This window comes from Hoplias malabaricus, chromosome 9, assembly GCF_029633855.1.
Source record: "Hoplias malabaricus isolate fHopMal1 chromosome 9, fHopMal1.hap1, whole genome shotgun sequence".
Taxonomy (NCBI): Eukaryota; Metazoa; Chordata; class Actinopteri; order Characiformes; family Erythrinidae; genus Hoplias; species Hoplias malabaricus.
Genome location: NC_089808.1, coordinates 29,395,899 through 29,413,366, shown reverse-complemented (window position 1 = coordinate 29,413,366; position 17,468 = coordinate 29,395,899). Strand labels below are relative to the sequence as shown.

The 17,468-nt window shown below is 38.1% G+C and overlaps 1 protein-coding gene across 1 annotated transcript; it reads left to right on the top strand.

Annotated features, from left to right (window-relative positions):
• The first annotated feature begins 442 nt into the window (after positions 1-442).
• On the top strand, positions 443-15,361 carry LOC136707710 (calpain-5-like). Its single transcript, XM_066681938.1, has 12 exons — positions 443-607; positions 5,339-5,470; positions 6,281-6,492; positions 7,169-7,361; positions 8,157-8,350; positions 8,471-8,548; positions 9,891-10,395; positions 11,584-11,706; positions 13,224-13,420; positions 14,037-14,155; positions 14,272-14,408; positions 14,553-15,361. Exons 1-12 carry the CDS (start codon positions 443-445, stop codon positions 14,715-14,717), a joined length of 2,220 nt encoding a protein of 739 aa, XP_066538035.1. The 3' UTR covers positions 14,718-15,361.
• The last annotated feature ends 2,107 nt before the right edge of the window (positions 15,362-17,468 follow it).

Here is a 17,468-nt window from a genome sequence, read left to right as displayed (position 1 = left end):
ATGGAATAAGGTTCTTATTCTGGAATGCATGTGTTTTTCACTGAATACACATGACTAACTTCACTTTCAAATTATCTGCCAATCCTGGAGTTTGCATGGAAATCTGATAATGTAAAAATCAAGTCCTTCTATATATTTTCTCCATGTTTGATAATATATGTGTCTTTGTAGGACCACATTCTATGTAGCACCACACGCTCTATAACAGCAAACGTTTTGCAAAACCACACTGTAGCACCAAAGTATTTGTGGCACACACTTTGTAAAACCACAAAGCCCTTTTGCAGTATATTATTTTGATTGAATAACTGATTCGATTCAAAAGGAACGAGGAGGGGTTCCTGGACATTCATGCAATATAACAAGGTCTAATAATTCAATACAAATTGTTGCTTTTAGTTGAAGGTGGCAACTATCTCCTCTCTCTCCTCTCCTCCCCAGGATGCCACAGAGAGTGTGTCTGTTTCAGGGTCAGAATTATCACAAGTTAAAGCGAGCATGTTTGAGACGAGGGGCTTTGTTCCAGGATCCAAACTTCCCCACTTCTGCACGGTCACTGTTTTACAAGAGAACCCCACCTGCCGGACTGACATGGAAGAGACCAAGGGTGAGAGGAATATGTAATATATAATTGATTCATTATGAATTAATTAGTTCATTATTAAATGGACATTTTACCAGTTTTCATTCATTTATCAATATGTACTTGGTTGTCATTTACATTTTAATCCAAAATTACATTTTAGGTAATCCTAGCCACTTGGTACTTAATACAATACTGCAATATACACTACAACATCTGCATCTAGCATACATGCTATACATTTAAACTAAGAGTATGTGGTGTCAGGTACACATTATGGGCAGCAGATTTTACAAATAATTTTACCCTTGTCCTTCAGCAAAGATCTGAACCTAAAACAATCATCTTTGGGTAATTAAAAAGTGATTAATATTATTTAGCATTATTAATATAAGACTTGGCCAAAACTCCCATAATGTATACAGTTCTCTGTTTCACTCAAATGCTTTTGAAAATCTAATTGTTGTTTATTTTAAGGGGTTACTTCATAGTTGCATGTTAGACCTTCCAACAATTTCCTCAAATTATGTATCTCAAACTTAACTCTGCATTTTAAATGTAGTTTAAGACACTATGAATTCTGTTTTCTATAAAATTGGACAAAAATATAGAAAAATTCATAATGGCTGCTTTTGACAATGGCATTTGGACAACAACTATAGCTCTTCCTCTCCAGTCTGTGTATTGAACCATACACACATAGAAAATGTTTTTTTAAGGACTCTTTAGTATTAGTCCCTGAATCCATTCAAATTAATGAACAATGCGTTGAATATGGTTGAATACAGGTGGCAGGCAAGTGACACGTAACACTAGTGGAAATAGGTGTTAGGGGATTTGAAGCCATGTTTGACACATCCTTGGTTATGCAGTTCGGCATAGGGGGTTGAAAATCAAGAATAGCTGTTATCAGAAACAGCTGAAAGTAGGGCATAGACTAGTTGGGGAAATACACTGTAGAGATGGAGTGGCTGAGTTGTGTTTTAGGTACGTGGAGGTTCAGTTAAGGGCAGGTGAGTGGAGTGCAGGTTTTTGGTGTTGAATCCCATAAATCACACAAGGAACTGGTGGTACTGAGCATGCATTAATGGTGCCAGCAGGTCTTGGAACAGCCTTAGTCACCAGAAAGGCCCGTGTAGATTTATGGTTTTGCAATTAGTAGGGCTGAAAACTAGCTTGGAGGGGGGGGTGGGTCTGGGACACCAGACCTCAGCCTTCCGGAGGTGTTTGGGCTTAATTCAGTGAAACACGTTCAAGGCGAAGTACCTGTCTGACAACCCCTGTGAAGAGCAAGTGATGCAGAGGGTGATTTGGGTACTCGTGCTGGGCTAAATAAGTAAACTAGTAGATGCTTAGTAGTTGTTTGGTGTAGGATACTATTTTATTTAAAAGTGATAACAGAAAATGTATGTCTGCAATTAGAAAGAGAGTGGGAAGGGCCTTATGTGAAGCTCTAATGAATTGGCATGGGATATTTTATCCTGTTTATGATCACAATTACAGCAGACTAGGAATTAAATCTGATTTGTGGGCATTACCACACTGTCCTTCTCTCCAGCTAAACAAGATAATGTCCTCAGGAAGCCTCTAAAGTGAATGTGATAGAAAAAACTTCTTGCTGCTGTTTCTAATGCCCCTAGAGTTCAGACGTTCATGATGTTCTCCTGTCTTTATGGGGGTGTATAGCTACTGTGGGTATAATTGTAGCTGCATGGTCAGCAGAGCTATAACAGATATGTTTAATTAAAGACTTTTCTAATGGCAGAGAGGCGTCTGTCCGTTGTAACTGGACACCTCGGCGAGTGTGTGCGTCGTGTGTTTGGCTTCAGGGATATTACCCAGGTTTGTGCAATTTATGGTGTAAAAAATAACTGACACTTATTAAAATAGCGTACGTATGTGCTTAAGCGTGGACAATTAAATATAGCAGTGGCACGTACAGCTGTGAATATTTCAGCGAATGCTTATCACAAAAATAGTGCGGGTGTTTGGAATAGTGAGTATAACATTTAGAAGGCAATAGGGCACCATTTAAGGAAAAGAAATACCTAGAAAAGGACCAGTTTGGCAGTTGAAAAAATAGCTTCCCTTGAATTTGTAAATATCTGGTGACTGGCTTCACATCCTACAGCATCTTTACCATTAGAGCTTGGTAGCAATGAAAATAATTTGTTGGGGTAATAATTAGTTTAACATTATTTTATAATATTTTCAGTTGTGTTGGTTGTATGTATTTTTTTAATAATTGTATAACATTGTTAACAAAAGCTATAAATGTCAAATGGTGGAACAATCAATCATCATGTGTGAAGCCAACACTGACATGTGACATTTAGTATTCTTTTCTAAGCCTGCTGACCTGTCAGAATGATGTTTGATGTCCTAAATTATTCCCAATCATTTTTTTTCTTTCTACTTTATGTCCAAAATATTTCATTGTGCCCAAGTGAGAGTGCTGAAACCGTTACACTGGCAAATGTAAGACACCAGAATTATAGTTCAGGAAGTCTCCATTGTGATCCTACCAGTTGAAAGATGGTGTAGTGTAAACAATCTTAGCCCACATTGTGTTGTGGCACTGTGTTTTGTTTCATCAACAAAATTACAGCTTGAAAGTAATAAATGAAGTATGAGCAGTACGGCAATTTGAACATTATAAAATTCTAGTGTCCACTTAGCCTTAAGCTTAGCAAGATTCTTCACAGTAAAGCTATTGAATATACAGTAAACCTTATATAAATGGAGTCTGGGTTAAAAACAATGAATTGACTAACAATTTAAGCCAGGGACCCATAGACTCTGCAGTCTGACTTTGTTTAATGATAAAAGCAATGCTGAAAATAATCAGAACTGATTCCTTGTCACACTCTTTGTCAGTGTTCTCAGGTCTCCTTTTCATGTTATGGTTTAATTTTTAATTCTGATTTTCAAAAATCATGTCCAGGGCAGTTTCAAGGGATTTTCTGTACTTCATGATTTGAAAGCCTTCACTCAGGCATGTCATATGGGTAAAAAGTGCAGTTTAACCAAATGAGTACTAATCTATGTTGGGACGCATGGTTAAAAGCAGGGTCAGTTTATATAGCACTAACATTTTCAGCATGTGTTCAGCATGACTTAAATGATAGGATTAAATATCACCTCTTTTTGGGTAGACACACACACACACACACACACAGACACACACACACAAACGCACACACATACACACACACACACACATACACACAGTATCAATTTTCAGTTCTAAGTTTATATTCTCAGAATATTTATGATTCGTTTTTTGAAAATCCTGATAACAAACACATATTGAAAACATTAGGTTTTTGAATGAGGGTTTTGTGTGCATGTGCATGCGTATGCATGTGTGTGTATGTGTGCATAACCTCTGTAAGCTGAAACTGAGTGATCCTCGGAGACAGGATCCAATGTCAAACATAGATCAACAGGTCCAAGCAGAAAGCAGACAGGGCCTCCCTCTTCTACACTTGTTCGCACGCGCACACAGACACACACACACACACACACACACACACACACACACACACTCACACACACAACATCACATTTCGCACAAAAGATTGTCAGCCATTGATGAATGAGAGGAAAATATAAAGCTATACAACATTTATGTTAAGAAATTAGGTTTCATGTGATATGGTTCTTACAGAAATTAGATTTATAAATTAAAATTTAGATTTCAGTGTTAATGGGGGTGATAGCGTTTGACAATAGACCGAGTGTCACAATTTTTATGACACAAATATAACCATGTTATTTCAGATTCAAAAATGTATTGTCTATCATTTCATGACAGAAATACATTTTTGAGGCACTGCAGCACAATACAGCATACAACATACATACACACAGTCGTTACACATAAATAAAATAAAACTGAATCAAGACATGTAGAAGAATATGTCTTTAGCAAAGTCGGGACATGTAGAGTATCAAATGTTTAAACAAACTGGAAGACGAGTATGGAGGTTTTTAATGACTCTGAGAGGCACTGCTTCCATGCTGTGATTCTTTCCCAAATATATTAACAATATAATATGTATTATGTAATTATTTGCAAGGGCGTAGAATTAGCATGCATGGAGGTGACATATCCCCACCAATATCCAGCGATTATTGAATTGTCCCCACCATTAATTTGATGCCCTCCAAAAAAATATAAAATAAATAAATAAATAAAAAACAAAACCAATCTGTCAACGTCGGGTTAAATCACATTCTCTACTCGAGTCCTACACATATGATTAGCTGTGCCTTTCCCTGTTGCCACGTGAGTCTCTGTGTAGTTTGCTCGTTAGCAGCGTCAAAATGGGAAGGAAAACCTCCCAGTCATAAGCAAGTATTACTGTGCAAGGTGGACATAAGGAGATCGTTTTTAATGAATTCACAGGCTAGTTTCATAGGTCCCCACCAATGTCAAGAGCAAATCTACGCCATTGATTATTTGCATCAAGACAACATGCTGTAGAACTCTGCTCAGGAAAGTTAGTTGGTGTGATGTATTACTAAGGAAACTAGTATCAATGCCTGACTCTGACTTTTTAATTAAAATTCATAGAGATGAAAACATAACAACAGGCTATTAAACAGAGGTCAGGCTGACATGACCTAAGCCGAATAGGGGAAATGGAGTTAAAGTAAAAAGTGTGCAAGCCACTATCAAAGACTTCCTCACTGACCAGGCAATAACATGGCATGATTAGTTGTGCAAATATGTCTCTGCTTGTGTTTCAGGAGCTATGTAAGGACCCTAGGCTCTTTGTGGATGGAATCAGCACCAGAGATCTGCACCAGGGCAGTCTGGGTAACTGCTGGATGGTAGCAGCCACTTCCTGTTTGGCCACAGAACCTTCACTTTGGAAGAAGGTAGGTCTGTGCATGAGATGAAAGAATTCTGGAAAACCTATGAAATTGTTTTTTTGAACATTAAGTCTTAATAGTATTACTTATCTGTTTATAGCAGTGTATCCACAATTACTGCTCATTGTCTTTATATAGAGCAACAGAGTAACAATTAAAATGAAAAGTTGTTTAAACTTTTACTGTTGGTATAGCTGTGTTACCATTTATTCCATTTGACAGATGCTCTTATTCAGAGCAATATATAATTTTAATAATATTAACAGAGTTAGGGTACAAAAGTAGGAGACCAGCCAGTGGACACTTATTTGTGTGCTGTGGTGTTCCAGCCTAGACTGGGTATTAAAGTTCTATCTGCCATGTGGCAGACAACAGTACTGCTGCATAAAAAAATATTATACCAATTTAAACACCTTAAATCTAGTTCATATATTACATTATATATGTCATATAAGATTAAGTGTCTTAAGCCATTTTATTAATTTGCAGATAATTTCTTGAATCGTTTTAAACAAGAAATTATCTGCTGATAGATATGATAGATATGATAGATCAAACACTTACACAAAAAAAAAGATAATTGAAAAAAAGGGGGAAAATCTATACTAAATGTTTACACATATCTTACACCTTCTGAGAGAAATGATATACTGACCAGATTTCAGATTATTTCTCTTGCAATATTTTCAAAGAATAATATTATCATTTTGGTAGTATCTGTATTATGATACACAAACCATCACTTATATCAATAGTGATGAAACATCTTCACCTTTTTTCCTTCTTTCTCCTCCTCCATCTTTCCTTCATATCCAGGTCATCCCTGATCACATGGAGCAGGAATGGAACCCAAAGCGCCCAGATCTGTATGCTGGAATTTTCCATTTCCGTTTCTGGCGGTTGGGTCAGTGGACGGACGTGGTGGTGGATGATCGTTTGCCAGTGAGCGAGGATGGAAATCTACTCTTCTGTCGCTCAGCAACACCAAGGGAGTTCTGGAGTGCCCTGCTGGAGAAAGCTTATGCCAAGTACGACACCTGTTAGAGCAGGACCCCATCCAATGTATACGCTGAGTAAATTTCTTTCTGTTCTGGGACTAAAGCAGACAGACAAGACAGGTGTTAGCTGGTGATACTGTGCCACAGAGACTAGAGCAGGTTGTCAACAAGAGGCTTTCCCAGTGAACTCAAGGTCAGACCTAATGGTAATGGGGTCTGAACTGAGGGGGACACGGTGGCGCAACAGGTAGTGTTGCTGCCACATAGCTCCAGAGAACTGCTGTTGTGGGTTTGAGCCCTGCTTGCCCTCGGTTGACTGTGTGTGAGGAGCTTGTTGTGTGCTCCCCATGTCTCTGTGGGTTTCTGCTGGGTGCTCTGGTTTCCTCCAACAGTGCAAATATCCATGTTGGTAGGTGGATTGGCCATATAGGTGTGAGTGTATGAGTGAAGATGTGAGTAAATGTGTGTGTCTGTGAGATGCCTTGTGATGGATTGTCTAGTAAGTTCCTGTCTTGCGCCCTGGAAGATCTGGACAAACCACAACCCTGAACTAGATGAGCGGTTTCAGACAATGGATGAACACAATACAAACACAATTTCAGAATTGATTTGTAAAAATTTATATTGTCATTTATATAATTTTGTTCATAAATATATTCATTTATATTCATTTTTTAATTTAAATATATATTTTTGTATTGGTCAGACTGAATGGCTGCTATGAAGCTTTGGAAGGGGGGAACACTGCTGAAGCTTTGGTAGATTTTACTGGGGGAGTGTCCGAACCACTCAGTCTGGATGGAAAGACACTGACCCAACACGCTGACCAGAGGAAAATGCTGTTCCAGACATTAGTGAAAGCGCACAGTAGCAGAGCCCTCATCACATGCTCAATAAGGGTAAAAACCTCTTATAGATAAAATCACAGAAAAAGATGCTAAATGTCATCCTTTAGAAAGCAGCATATACAGTGGTACTTGTATAATTGATCACCCACAGAACCAACATGAAAGAACACTCTGGCCAAAATGAAAAATGCAATTATTTTTTCCATTTATATTCTGTATATAATTATATCTGTTGAATATCGCTTCACGACAGGGATTTAGCCTAGTACTAGACTATGTCCTCCTAACTATGTTAGAATTTTTTAGATGCTGTGTTAGGGAATTCTAATTGGATACTGTTGTGATCATTACTGGGTGATATATATGCATATGATATAAAACTGATATAAAACTAACTTTTTCTGAGGGATGTGACACTGAAAAGCAGAATATTATGTAACATGACAAATAGCATTAAGTGCTTTTATGATAAATACTTTTAGGCTAGACTGTCCCTTGTAAAAAATAAATAAATGAAGTAGTGCTGCAAAAACTGTCAGCCTTGCTGCTGCTGTTAACAATTTAGCTTTCAACTCTGGACTAATGTATGTGTTCATGAGTACAAAACCATGAGCTGACTGAGCTTTTTATGAATGCACTCCCAGCTGGGGATGTAACCTATAGATCTATGGCAGGAATTATGCCCTTCAGCTCCCACTGCCTGTAGAGTCTTCACAAACCTACTTACAGCTTTACTTTATACACTGCTTTTTCATCATATAACTTTGCTAAATGTTTAAATCACATTTTTTTCCTTTATTTTGCTCTAAGCTTCTCTTTTTGGTTCTCTCTCAATTGCATATTCAGCCAGCGGACGGAGAGCAGGTGGAATCAGTACTGGATTGTGGTTTGGTGAAAGGTCATGCATATGGTATTACTGCAATCAAGAAGATCCATCTGAGAGAAAGTCTGATGAACATTTGTGGAACTTCTCGGCTCTACATGGTGCGCATGAGAAACCCCTGGGGCACCACGGACTGGACAGGAGCCTGGAGCCAGGGGTAAGGAGTAACAAATCACTCTTGCAGGTGCTCGTGCATATATTAATTTCTTCTATTGAATTGAAAGAGACAGGTGACCCTAACACTTAACTCTTTCCCTGTTTTTGATGTCACCTGCAGGTCACAACAGTGGCAGCAGATGGGTCGCTGTGAAAGAGAGAAGATGGGTCTCATCGTCAGAGATGTAGGAGAGTTTTGGTAATGTTTTTAGACGTTGTGACATTTTTAACCATGTGGAATGAGTACTGCTTTACATATTCCAATCAGTCTTAACATTATGACCACATTCTTGTTTCTACACTTACTGTGCATTCTCTCAGCTCCACTGACCATAAAGGAGCAATTTCTACTTTCACAATTACAAACTCTATTTCCTCTGTTGTTCTGAATACCACATTTGTCCCTTTCACCCTTCTCTTCCATGGTCAGGACCCCAACAGGATCACAACAGAGCAGGTATGATTTGGCTGATGGATCATATTCCACACTACACTGACACAGACATGGGGTTGGTGTGTTAGTCTATGTTGTACTGGTATGAGAGAATCAGACGCAATTGTGTCCTGCTGGACTCTTTAACCACTATGCCCAGGAGTTTCCACTTTATTAGAAACACCAACCTAGTTGATGCACCTTGTAGATGTAAAGTCAGAGACATCTGGTGCAGCACAATTTGTGTTGGTCATTCTCTAGTCCCTCATCAGTGCTCATTGGATGCTTCTCACTGTTGGCTGGATATTTATGGTTGGTGGACTATTCAGAGACCAGCAGTGACACAGAGACCACCATGCCAGTGTTACAGTGTAACACTGAGGATGATCCACCATCCAAAACATACCAGCTCTGTGGTGGTAATGGGGGGTCCTGACCACTGAAGAACAGGGTGAAAGTGTGCTAACAATGTATATAGAATGGACAGTGAGTGTAGTAACATGGAGTGGTTATAATGTTATGGTGGATCTGTGTATATAGACAGTTCATTGTCTATTAAGTATCTCTCACTTTTACATAAATGTATATAATTACATTACTAAAGCTGACATTAGGAATGCTGGATCTAAATTGTGTGATCTAAATCGTTGCAATTGTTTACTTACAATTATGTGATGAGACAAAAACTACCAGTCAGTTGCATGTTACTGTATATGCACAAAAACATAACAAAATGTTAATGTGTGACCTTCAGGATGAAGTACAACAAAATGATGTCACCCTAAGTAGATTTACATGGTTCAATATGTTGGTATATCACCCACATACATAATTCAATCATTCATTCATTGTCTGTAACTGCTTATCCAGTTCAGAATCACTAGGCACACCAAGAAAACACCCTGAATGGGTTGCAGACATTAAATATGATATGCTAAAAAATTTATTTTGATAAGTGGATATTGTCATTGCTAACAATTCTTTTTTTTTTATTTAAGATCAAAGCAAGTGAGTTAGTATTAATTCAGTATTGTAATGTGTACATATAAAGTAAACCTGCAAATGGTCTTATCTTAATAATATTTTAGATCTTTGATTTTGTCCTCAGGATGGAGTTTGAAGACTTCTGCCGCTACTTCACAGATTTGGTGGTATGTAGACTGGTGGAGCGATCTCTGTTGTGGCCTTGGGGACACTGGAGAGAGATGCGCTGTTCAGGGGAGTGGGCACATGCCCCTACAGACTCTACAGACAGACTGCCAACAGCCTCTACTGCATCTCAGCCCTCCCACAGTCAGAATGCATTCTCAAGTTCCCAGTGGTCACATCCGGCTCCTGTTCCTGCTCCAAGGGGTGACAAGAAAGAGGAGAGATTGGGTGAAAGACAATTAGACAAAAGGAAGCTTCGTGGAACAAAGGAAAAGAAGAAAGAGACGGGTGAAAAGAAAGCTCGTTCAATCAAAGCAGGAGAGAGGTTGCCAAAGAAGATAGGGAAGGAGTTAAGGGTAAAGGAGGAAGAAATGGTAGAGGAAGAATGGGTGAGGGAGATGGACAAAAGGAGTAGATGTGGAGGATGCATTAACCACAGAGAGACGTTTCTTCATAATCCTCAGGTAAAATATTTGGGTCACTTGATTGGTTTGGTGTGCTATAAGTCAGCCATTAACTGTCTTCTTTCACAAGAATTTGCCATTTAATTGCAGCCAAGTGACCCATTTCAGACTGTTTTTTGTCAAAACAGCGCTACATCAAAAACATATCCATGTACCACAGTGGCATGCCCGAGCCAACCTATTAAGATATATAATTGACATGAGAGTATACATATAAATGCAACATTTTTGTATTTGCTCCCATTTTTTATGAGCTGACCTCAAAGATCTAAGACTTCTTCTATGTTCACAAAGGGCATTTTTCTTTCAAATATTGTTTACAAATTTGCCTCAATCTGTGTTAGTGAGAACTTCTCCTTTGCTAAGATAATCCATCCACCTCACAGGTGTGGCATATCAAGATGCTGATTAGACAGCATGATTGTTGCACAGGTGTGCCTTAGCCTGGCCACAATAAAACTAGCACTGTTAATGCATGCTCAGTGTCACCCGGTCCATGTAAGATTTATGAGAGACACTCACCTCAGCCATTCCCCATTTACAGTGTATTTGCCCTTATTCACAATCACTGACTAGCCCTTTCAGCTACGTCTGATAACTCCTTAAGAGTTACCCTTAGTTTTTGACCCCTACACTGAATTGCACAAGCAAGGATGTGGCAGACCTATCTACAATTACCTTAGCACCTATTTCCACTGGTCTTACATTTGCAAGTCTATAAAGTCAGCTTCTTCCATTTTGGAAATGAGACCTACCAATATTTATAGCCTGCACTCATTCCCAAATATGTTCACCCTCATGCACAAACAAAACTACTTTATTACTACCACCACTCCCCAATGCATTAATGTGATCAGTAACAGTACATTTCAGACTCTAACCACATGAAATGTCTTTCAAAAATAGATTAAACGTCTTCCAGAAACATTACAGACTGCATAGCATTAGCACTGAGCTTATATCTTATAAATGTTTTTGACATAACTACATGGACACTCTCAGTGTCTTACACATCTGAAATAGACTTGAGAAATGCACTTGTGGTCTCTGTCATTGCGCACTGAGAAAATATCATGGCTATTTTTTGCTGTTTATGTCTTGTAAACACTCCTGATATTAGCCCCAGCTGGACCACATATTGTTTCTGATCCATATTTATCTTTCCTTCTTTCTGATTCTCTGTCTCAGTTCATGTTTGAGGTGGGAGGAGAGGGGGATGAGGTACTCTTATGCTTGCAACAAGAAGATAGAAGAATGAAAAGGAGGGAAGGAGAAGGGGAAAACCTTCCAATTGGGTTTGAAATCCTCCACGTGAGTAATGGACATTCTTTTAATTTTACAGTTTTGCTGTTTCTACATACCATTAAACATTAAACATTTAAACCAAAACTTCAAAAGTACCTCCTTGTACTATACTTGGACTATAGACCATTTTTTCCTCTGCATAACCTTTTACATTGTTCTTCATTTCCCAAGACCACTACAGAGCAGGTATTAACAGTTAGAGAAGGCTTAGGACTGGAAAGTCATCAGTTCAATTCCCATGATTGGCAGGGAAATCATGGTCAGTGGAAGTGAAGGAAGACTCCTGTCCTCCTCCCTCAACTTCCATATCTGAGGTGCCCTTGAGCAAGACACCTACACCCCAACGGCAACCTGGGTGCTGGGGATGGCTGCCAGCCACTCAGCGGGTGCTCACTTCCCCTAATGCACTAGTGTGTATATGTGAACAATGACAAATAATTGCAGATTTGCATTTAGTATTATTTGGGTGGTGGTTCCTTCTCAGCTTTGCATTTACATCTTTGTGTTTGTAATGTGTTAGCGTTATTGTGCTAATGCTAGTGTCTTAGCAACAGCAGTGCTGCTGGAGTTTTTAAACCTTTTGCCCATGAACTCTCCTGTCTATTAAACACACCTACATTGATGGGCCTCTTTGTATATGCAAAGTCAGTGGCAATAGATCATCTGCTGCTGGACAGTTTGTGCTAATCATCTCACACTTCATCAGTGGTCACAGGGCACTGCCCACAGTATAACTGGGTCTGATCTACCAGTTCAACATACACTACCACACCACTACCATATCATTGTCACTGCTATGCTGAGAATGATCCACAACCCAAATCATACCTGCCCTGGGGTTCTTGATGTCGAAGGACAGAGTCCAAATGGGCTAACAAATTACACAGAGCAGCAGATGGACTGTAGTCTCTAATTGTCCAAAGTGCTCATATATGGTACGTGAAGCTGATTGACAGTAAGTGTAGAAACGACGAATTTATGTCTGACCAGTGTAAAGTTTGCATATTGACATGTATGAGTGTATATTAGGGATGTACAATTCAGTCCGATTTAACTGATTCTCAATATAACTGATTCTTCACAGCTTTGAAGCGTTAATAAGGCAAAAGAAAGAAACTGCAGTGTGCAGAGCTAATAAGCTGAAGTGCATATGTAATGCATTTGAACATTTGTGTTTAAGTCAGAAATACCTCCAAAATAGTACAATCTTTAAAAATACAAGCAACTAGACTCAAATAGTTTTAGTTTATTTGAATAAAACTAAACTAAATCTAACAATAATTAAATGATAAAAATAAGACAAAAACTAATACACATTTAGTCAAAGGCGAAGACTAAACCTAAATCAAAATCAGAAGAACAGGTTGAAAGGGGCTAACAGTATATGCAGAGTCACAGATTGACTAAAGTCTGTAATTGTAGAATTACAAAGTGCTCCTGTGTAATCAGTACACATACACACATAAATGAAGCTGCTATACATTTTTTCTGTCCTGCTAAAATATAATTTTCTTCTGACTCAGGTGGAGGTGAATCGTGTGAGTAGAGTGCAGTGTTTATGTGAGCAGGCGGCAAGCTCAGTATATATGGACTCACGCAGTGTTACTCTGCGTGTAACTCTGAGCCCTGGACGCTACGCCCTCCTCCCCACCACTTTCCACCCGGGCGCCACAGGCCACTTCCTGCTCCGCCTCTTCTCTCACACACACATTCACCTCAGGTGAGGGGCTTGCTGTGTGAGTGGTGGAGCTTAATTCGTACCCACTGGTCCTGATTCATTAAAATTCCAGAGAAAGTGTTAATGTGTATGTGTAACATAGCAGAGGGCATATGATATTAGTGGCAGTTTGCAAGTAACCTATTTAAAACACAACAACAAACTCTTCTTCTTTTGAAATGCTGGTATGGAAAATGAACTCTACATTGCATTTACTTTTCTTAATTTTATGGTTCTGTTATGCACCCAGTGATTCCGGGTTGGCTTCAGACCCACCACAACCCTGAACTAGATAATGAATGAATGAATAAAGGTTCTGTTAAATCAGTAACGGTTTATATTTTTGCAGTTATTCTGCTTTAAGACACAGATACACATAATTCCTATCTATGTATCATGTCTGGTTAGAGTCCTGAAAAGTAAATAAAAAAAGAAATATACAGATATTCATCTGTATATTTATTGTATATTTGCACTAGTTTCACAAGGTAATGTATCTGGGTGTTATCTTGTCCTGTGTAATGTTCTGTTGTTTTTTGTTAGTGGTACATTTGTTCCTATGTATTCAAGTTACATTAAGGAATGAAAATAAAGAGCACTTTACTCTTTCTCTCTGTAGGGAGCTGAAAGAGGATTTGCCCTCTCCCTCTCTGTGGCAATGCTGCATTCCTCAGCCGTGTGCTGTTACTACAGTCCACCTGTGCAGAGCTTCCACACTCAGTCAGCCCAAACAGCCAGGTCACTGACCACTACCACCACCAAACACACAGCTAAAGTTCACTGAACACCAGAACCATGCTTCCCTTGTTTTCTTCTGTTCTTTTTATTAACTTTTCCCTTTGTCTCGTTCCCAGCTCCAGATGTGTATGCTTTGATTAGGTGTGAGGACAACACAATAAGGACACGTGTCTTTAAAAAAGATGGAAGTCCTGAATTTAACACCAAAGCTATTTTCTACAGGAGGAGTCTTAGGACAAAAATCTACATAGAGGTGAGGTGTGCATTTTTTAGTAGGCTAAAGGTTAAAGAGACTATATTACTGAAGTGATTTCAGCAGTGGGTGTGTTTGAGTGTGTGTGTGTGTGTTTGTGGTTGTTGTGTGTCTAAATCTTTGTTTCTGTATGTGTGCATATAGTTATGGAGAAGATGTTTACTGTTTGACTCCTTCCTGGGTGGAGCTCATCTTCAAACAGGAGAGAGTGAAAGGGGGAGGAGCAGAGTGATTGATCTGCAAGGTGGAAAATCTCGTGGCTGCATCTATGTTGAGACTTCCACCAGTCTATGCTTGACTGACTTATGATTACAGTGGAACTGCGGTAATGACTCAGAAAATCTGTGTGGGACCAGATCTATGCAAATGTAAACATGATCATAGGGTGGTGTTCTGTGTTTGCCAGATCTCTAGAAGATTTAAAGACAAGTATGAGATCATTTGAACTGGCTATTTATGCATATTACGCCAATGTATTTTATACGCAAATCTGTTTAGACATGTAGGACGTAATTAGTGAACTGAATTAATTTACAGTGCACACACTGTGATCACACTGTTCTAGTGAAACAGAACACTCTGGAGCAGCAGCACATGGTCACCATAAAAGTATTGACTAGAGGGGTATAAGGACCCAGGCACTAGGCTGTGGAGCAGTGGAGCTGTGTTTTCTGGTGTGTTGGAACTGGAGTGTCCTTTGTAATCCAGGACTAATCACTGCAAGTTGCTTAATAGTAAGCTTGCAGACTGTTGTACTAACTGTGAGGAAGTCTGGTCCCAGGTGTAGTGAATGTCTTAATTTGTTTTCAACAAAGTGATTTTTCTGTCATCTTTCATTTACCACCAAGAAAATTAAAAGCAAGAAATACAGTTATCATACAGATAAGTTGTATTAAGGAAAAGTTTGTGTTATGTATCTGCTGGTCAGGTCTTCAGAAAATCAATTACTTATATAGGGTCACTGATGACTGTGATAACAGTTAGAACTCAAAATCAATTTTGTAATAAAGATAGAAGTGTTTGAGTCTTTGACCAAAATGTTATGTTTTTTTTTTTTTTTATTAAAACAAATTAATTCAGTATTTTCAATATGTATCCTCTTAGTGCATATGCGCTCTGTGTATTGTACTGAGCAGGTGTCAAAGGGCACGCATAAAGTGTGCAATTTTCAGTTAAATATGTCATCAAGCTTTATTTATTTGTTTTACATATTTTTTGCCTTTAAAATCATCAGGGATTCCTTTAAAGTTTAGTCTAAGATGTTTGTTGTGTTTTCTATTTCTCACAATCAAAGTAATGCTGAGGTTCTTTGTATTCATAGCAACTACTTTCAGACAAACAACTTTGACTTGTCTTTTCATTGTGGGGTGATGAGCACAAACATGAAAATGTAAACCTTGTTTATTTCTGTTTATGTGATTACATAATTTTTCTTATCATTTATCTACACTACTAAGTAATGTCTCCTGGAAAAAATTTAATAATGTGCTTGAAAATTAAATAAAGGGCCTCTGCCACTTGTACAGTAATGTACAAAAGTGTGTTCAAACTCTCACACAAAAATGTCCGTAACTGAAAATATTTTATGATCAATGGCACTGATAAACTGTAATTCTGGATAAGTTGATTGTACTTGAAGAGTTTGAGGCAAGTGATTGCCTTAAAATATTTAAGTAATGCATGCTAGAAAAAAATAATTGATGTGAGTGAATGTAACTTAAATTACAAATTTAGTTGAAGTGAACATTTGAGTTGAATATACTAAAATCTGAATAGTTTATTCTGAAAATCTGCTGTATAATCAACAAAACTGACAGGTTAATTCAGATAAACATGTTAGATTTTCTGTAATTAAAATATGAAGTTTAAAAAATGTAGTTAATTTCTTTTTAATGACCTGTATTTAATATTTTCCCATCAAAAATCTTTTTTCACTCGAAAAGCATTCAAAAAATTTTATTTAAAATTACATCACAGCAACAAAACAATATTTTGCATAAAATAAACTGTAACCAAATCTAAAATGTGGCAAATATGTAAAATTGCAGAGGAAGAGAGGAGAGGAAAAAACAAACAAAAAAACTGGCATTCACAAAAAAGACATTTGACCTCCCTCCACATTACAGTCTTTATGCATTCTGAGGCAACAGTAATGTAAAATGCACAACAGTGGTTTTAATCTCCGGTTATGTTCCCTCAAATTACATTACATTCTCTTCTACAGAGAGAGAGGTAAATATTTGTGGGAATTACTGCGTAAAATAAAAGAACACAGTGTCCAGGAGATGAAATGAGGCGTTTGAAATCAACACAATTATAAAATCTAGAATTATAATAGAATAACTTACAATTATGTTCCCTAACTAAAGGGTAGTGAACATATACCATTGAGGGTACCATTACAATGACAGAAAACGTTAGCACCATGTTGAGTTTACCAACAGTGTAGCAGCAGAATAGTCTAAAAGTGATACAGAATAAAACAAACACTTTATGTGCACTTTTGCAATGATCAGAAATGTTTCATACAAAACAAGATCATTCTACAGCTTTTGAAACTTGGGTGTTTCTCATGCTCTACATGTCCAACACAAAAAGGGGCACCTTGCCTGAGGTAGATTGGTAAGTTCATCTATTTCAAGACTGCCTTCTAGGATGATCCTGACACTTGAAGGGTTCAGTAGAGGTGACCTGGAAATGTGCATCATCAACATTCTATAGAGAGTGAGAAACAAAAAAAGTGTTGAATGTCAATTATAATTTGTGTAAATATATTCAGAATGACAGAGATCTATAGATAAGTAGTTAGCTGTAGAAGAACAGATAGCCAGACAGGTGTAGAAAGGGACAGACAGATAAAGAAAATATGCTCACAGAGCTACTTATTAAAGAACTTAGGAGCCTTGAGGGGACTTCCAATGATGTATCTATGGCTGTTAGCTCAGGGTTCTGGAAGAGGGTACACACGCTTGAGATAATTTGAATTTTATTTCTCCAGGTTTTAAGAAAATTGTCTCTGACATTTTTGCCTTCGCCCTGTGAAGGACTGGCGTCCCCTCC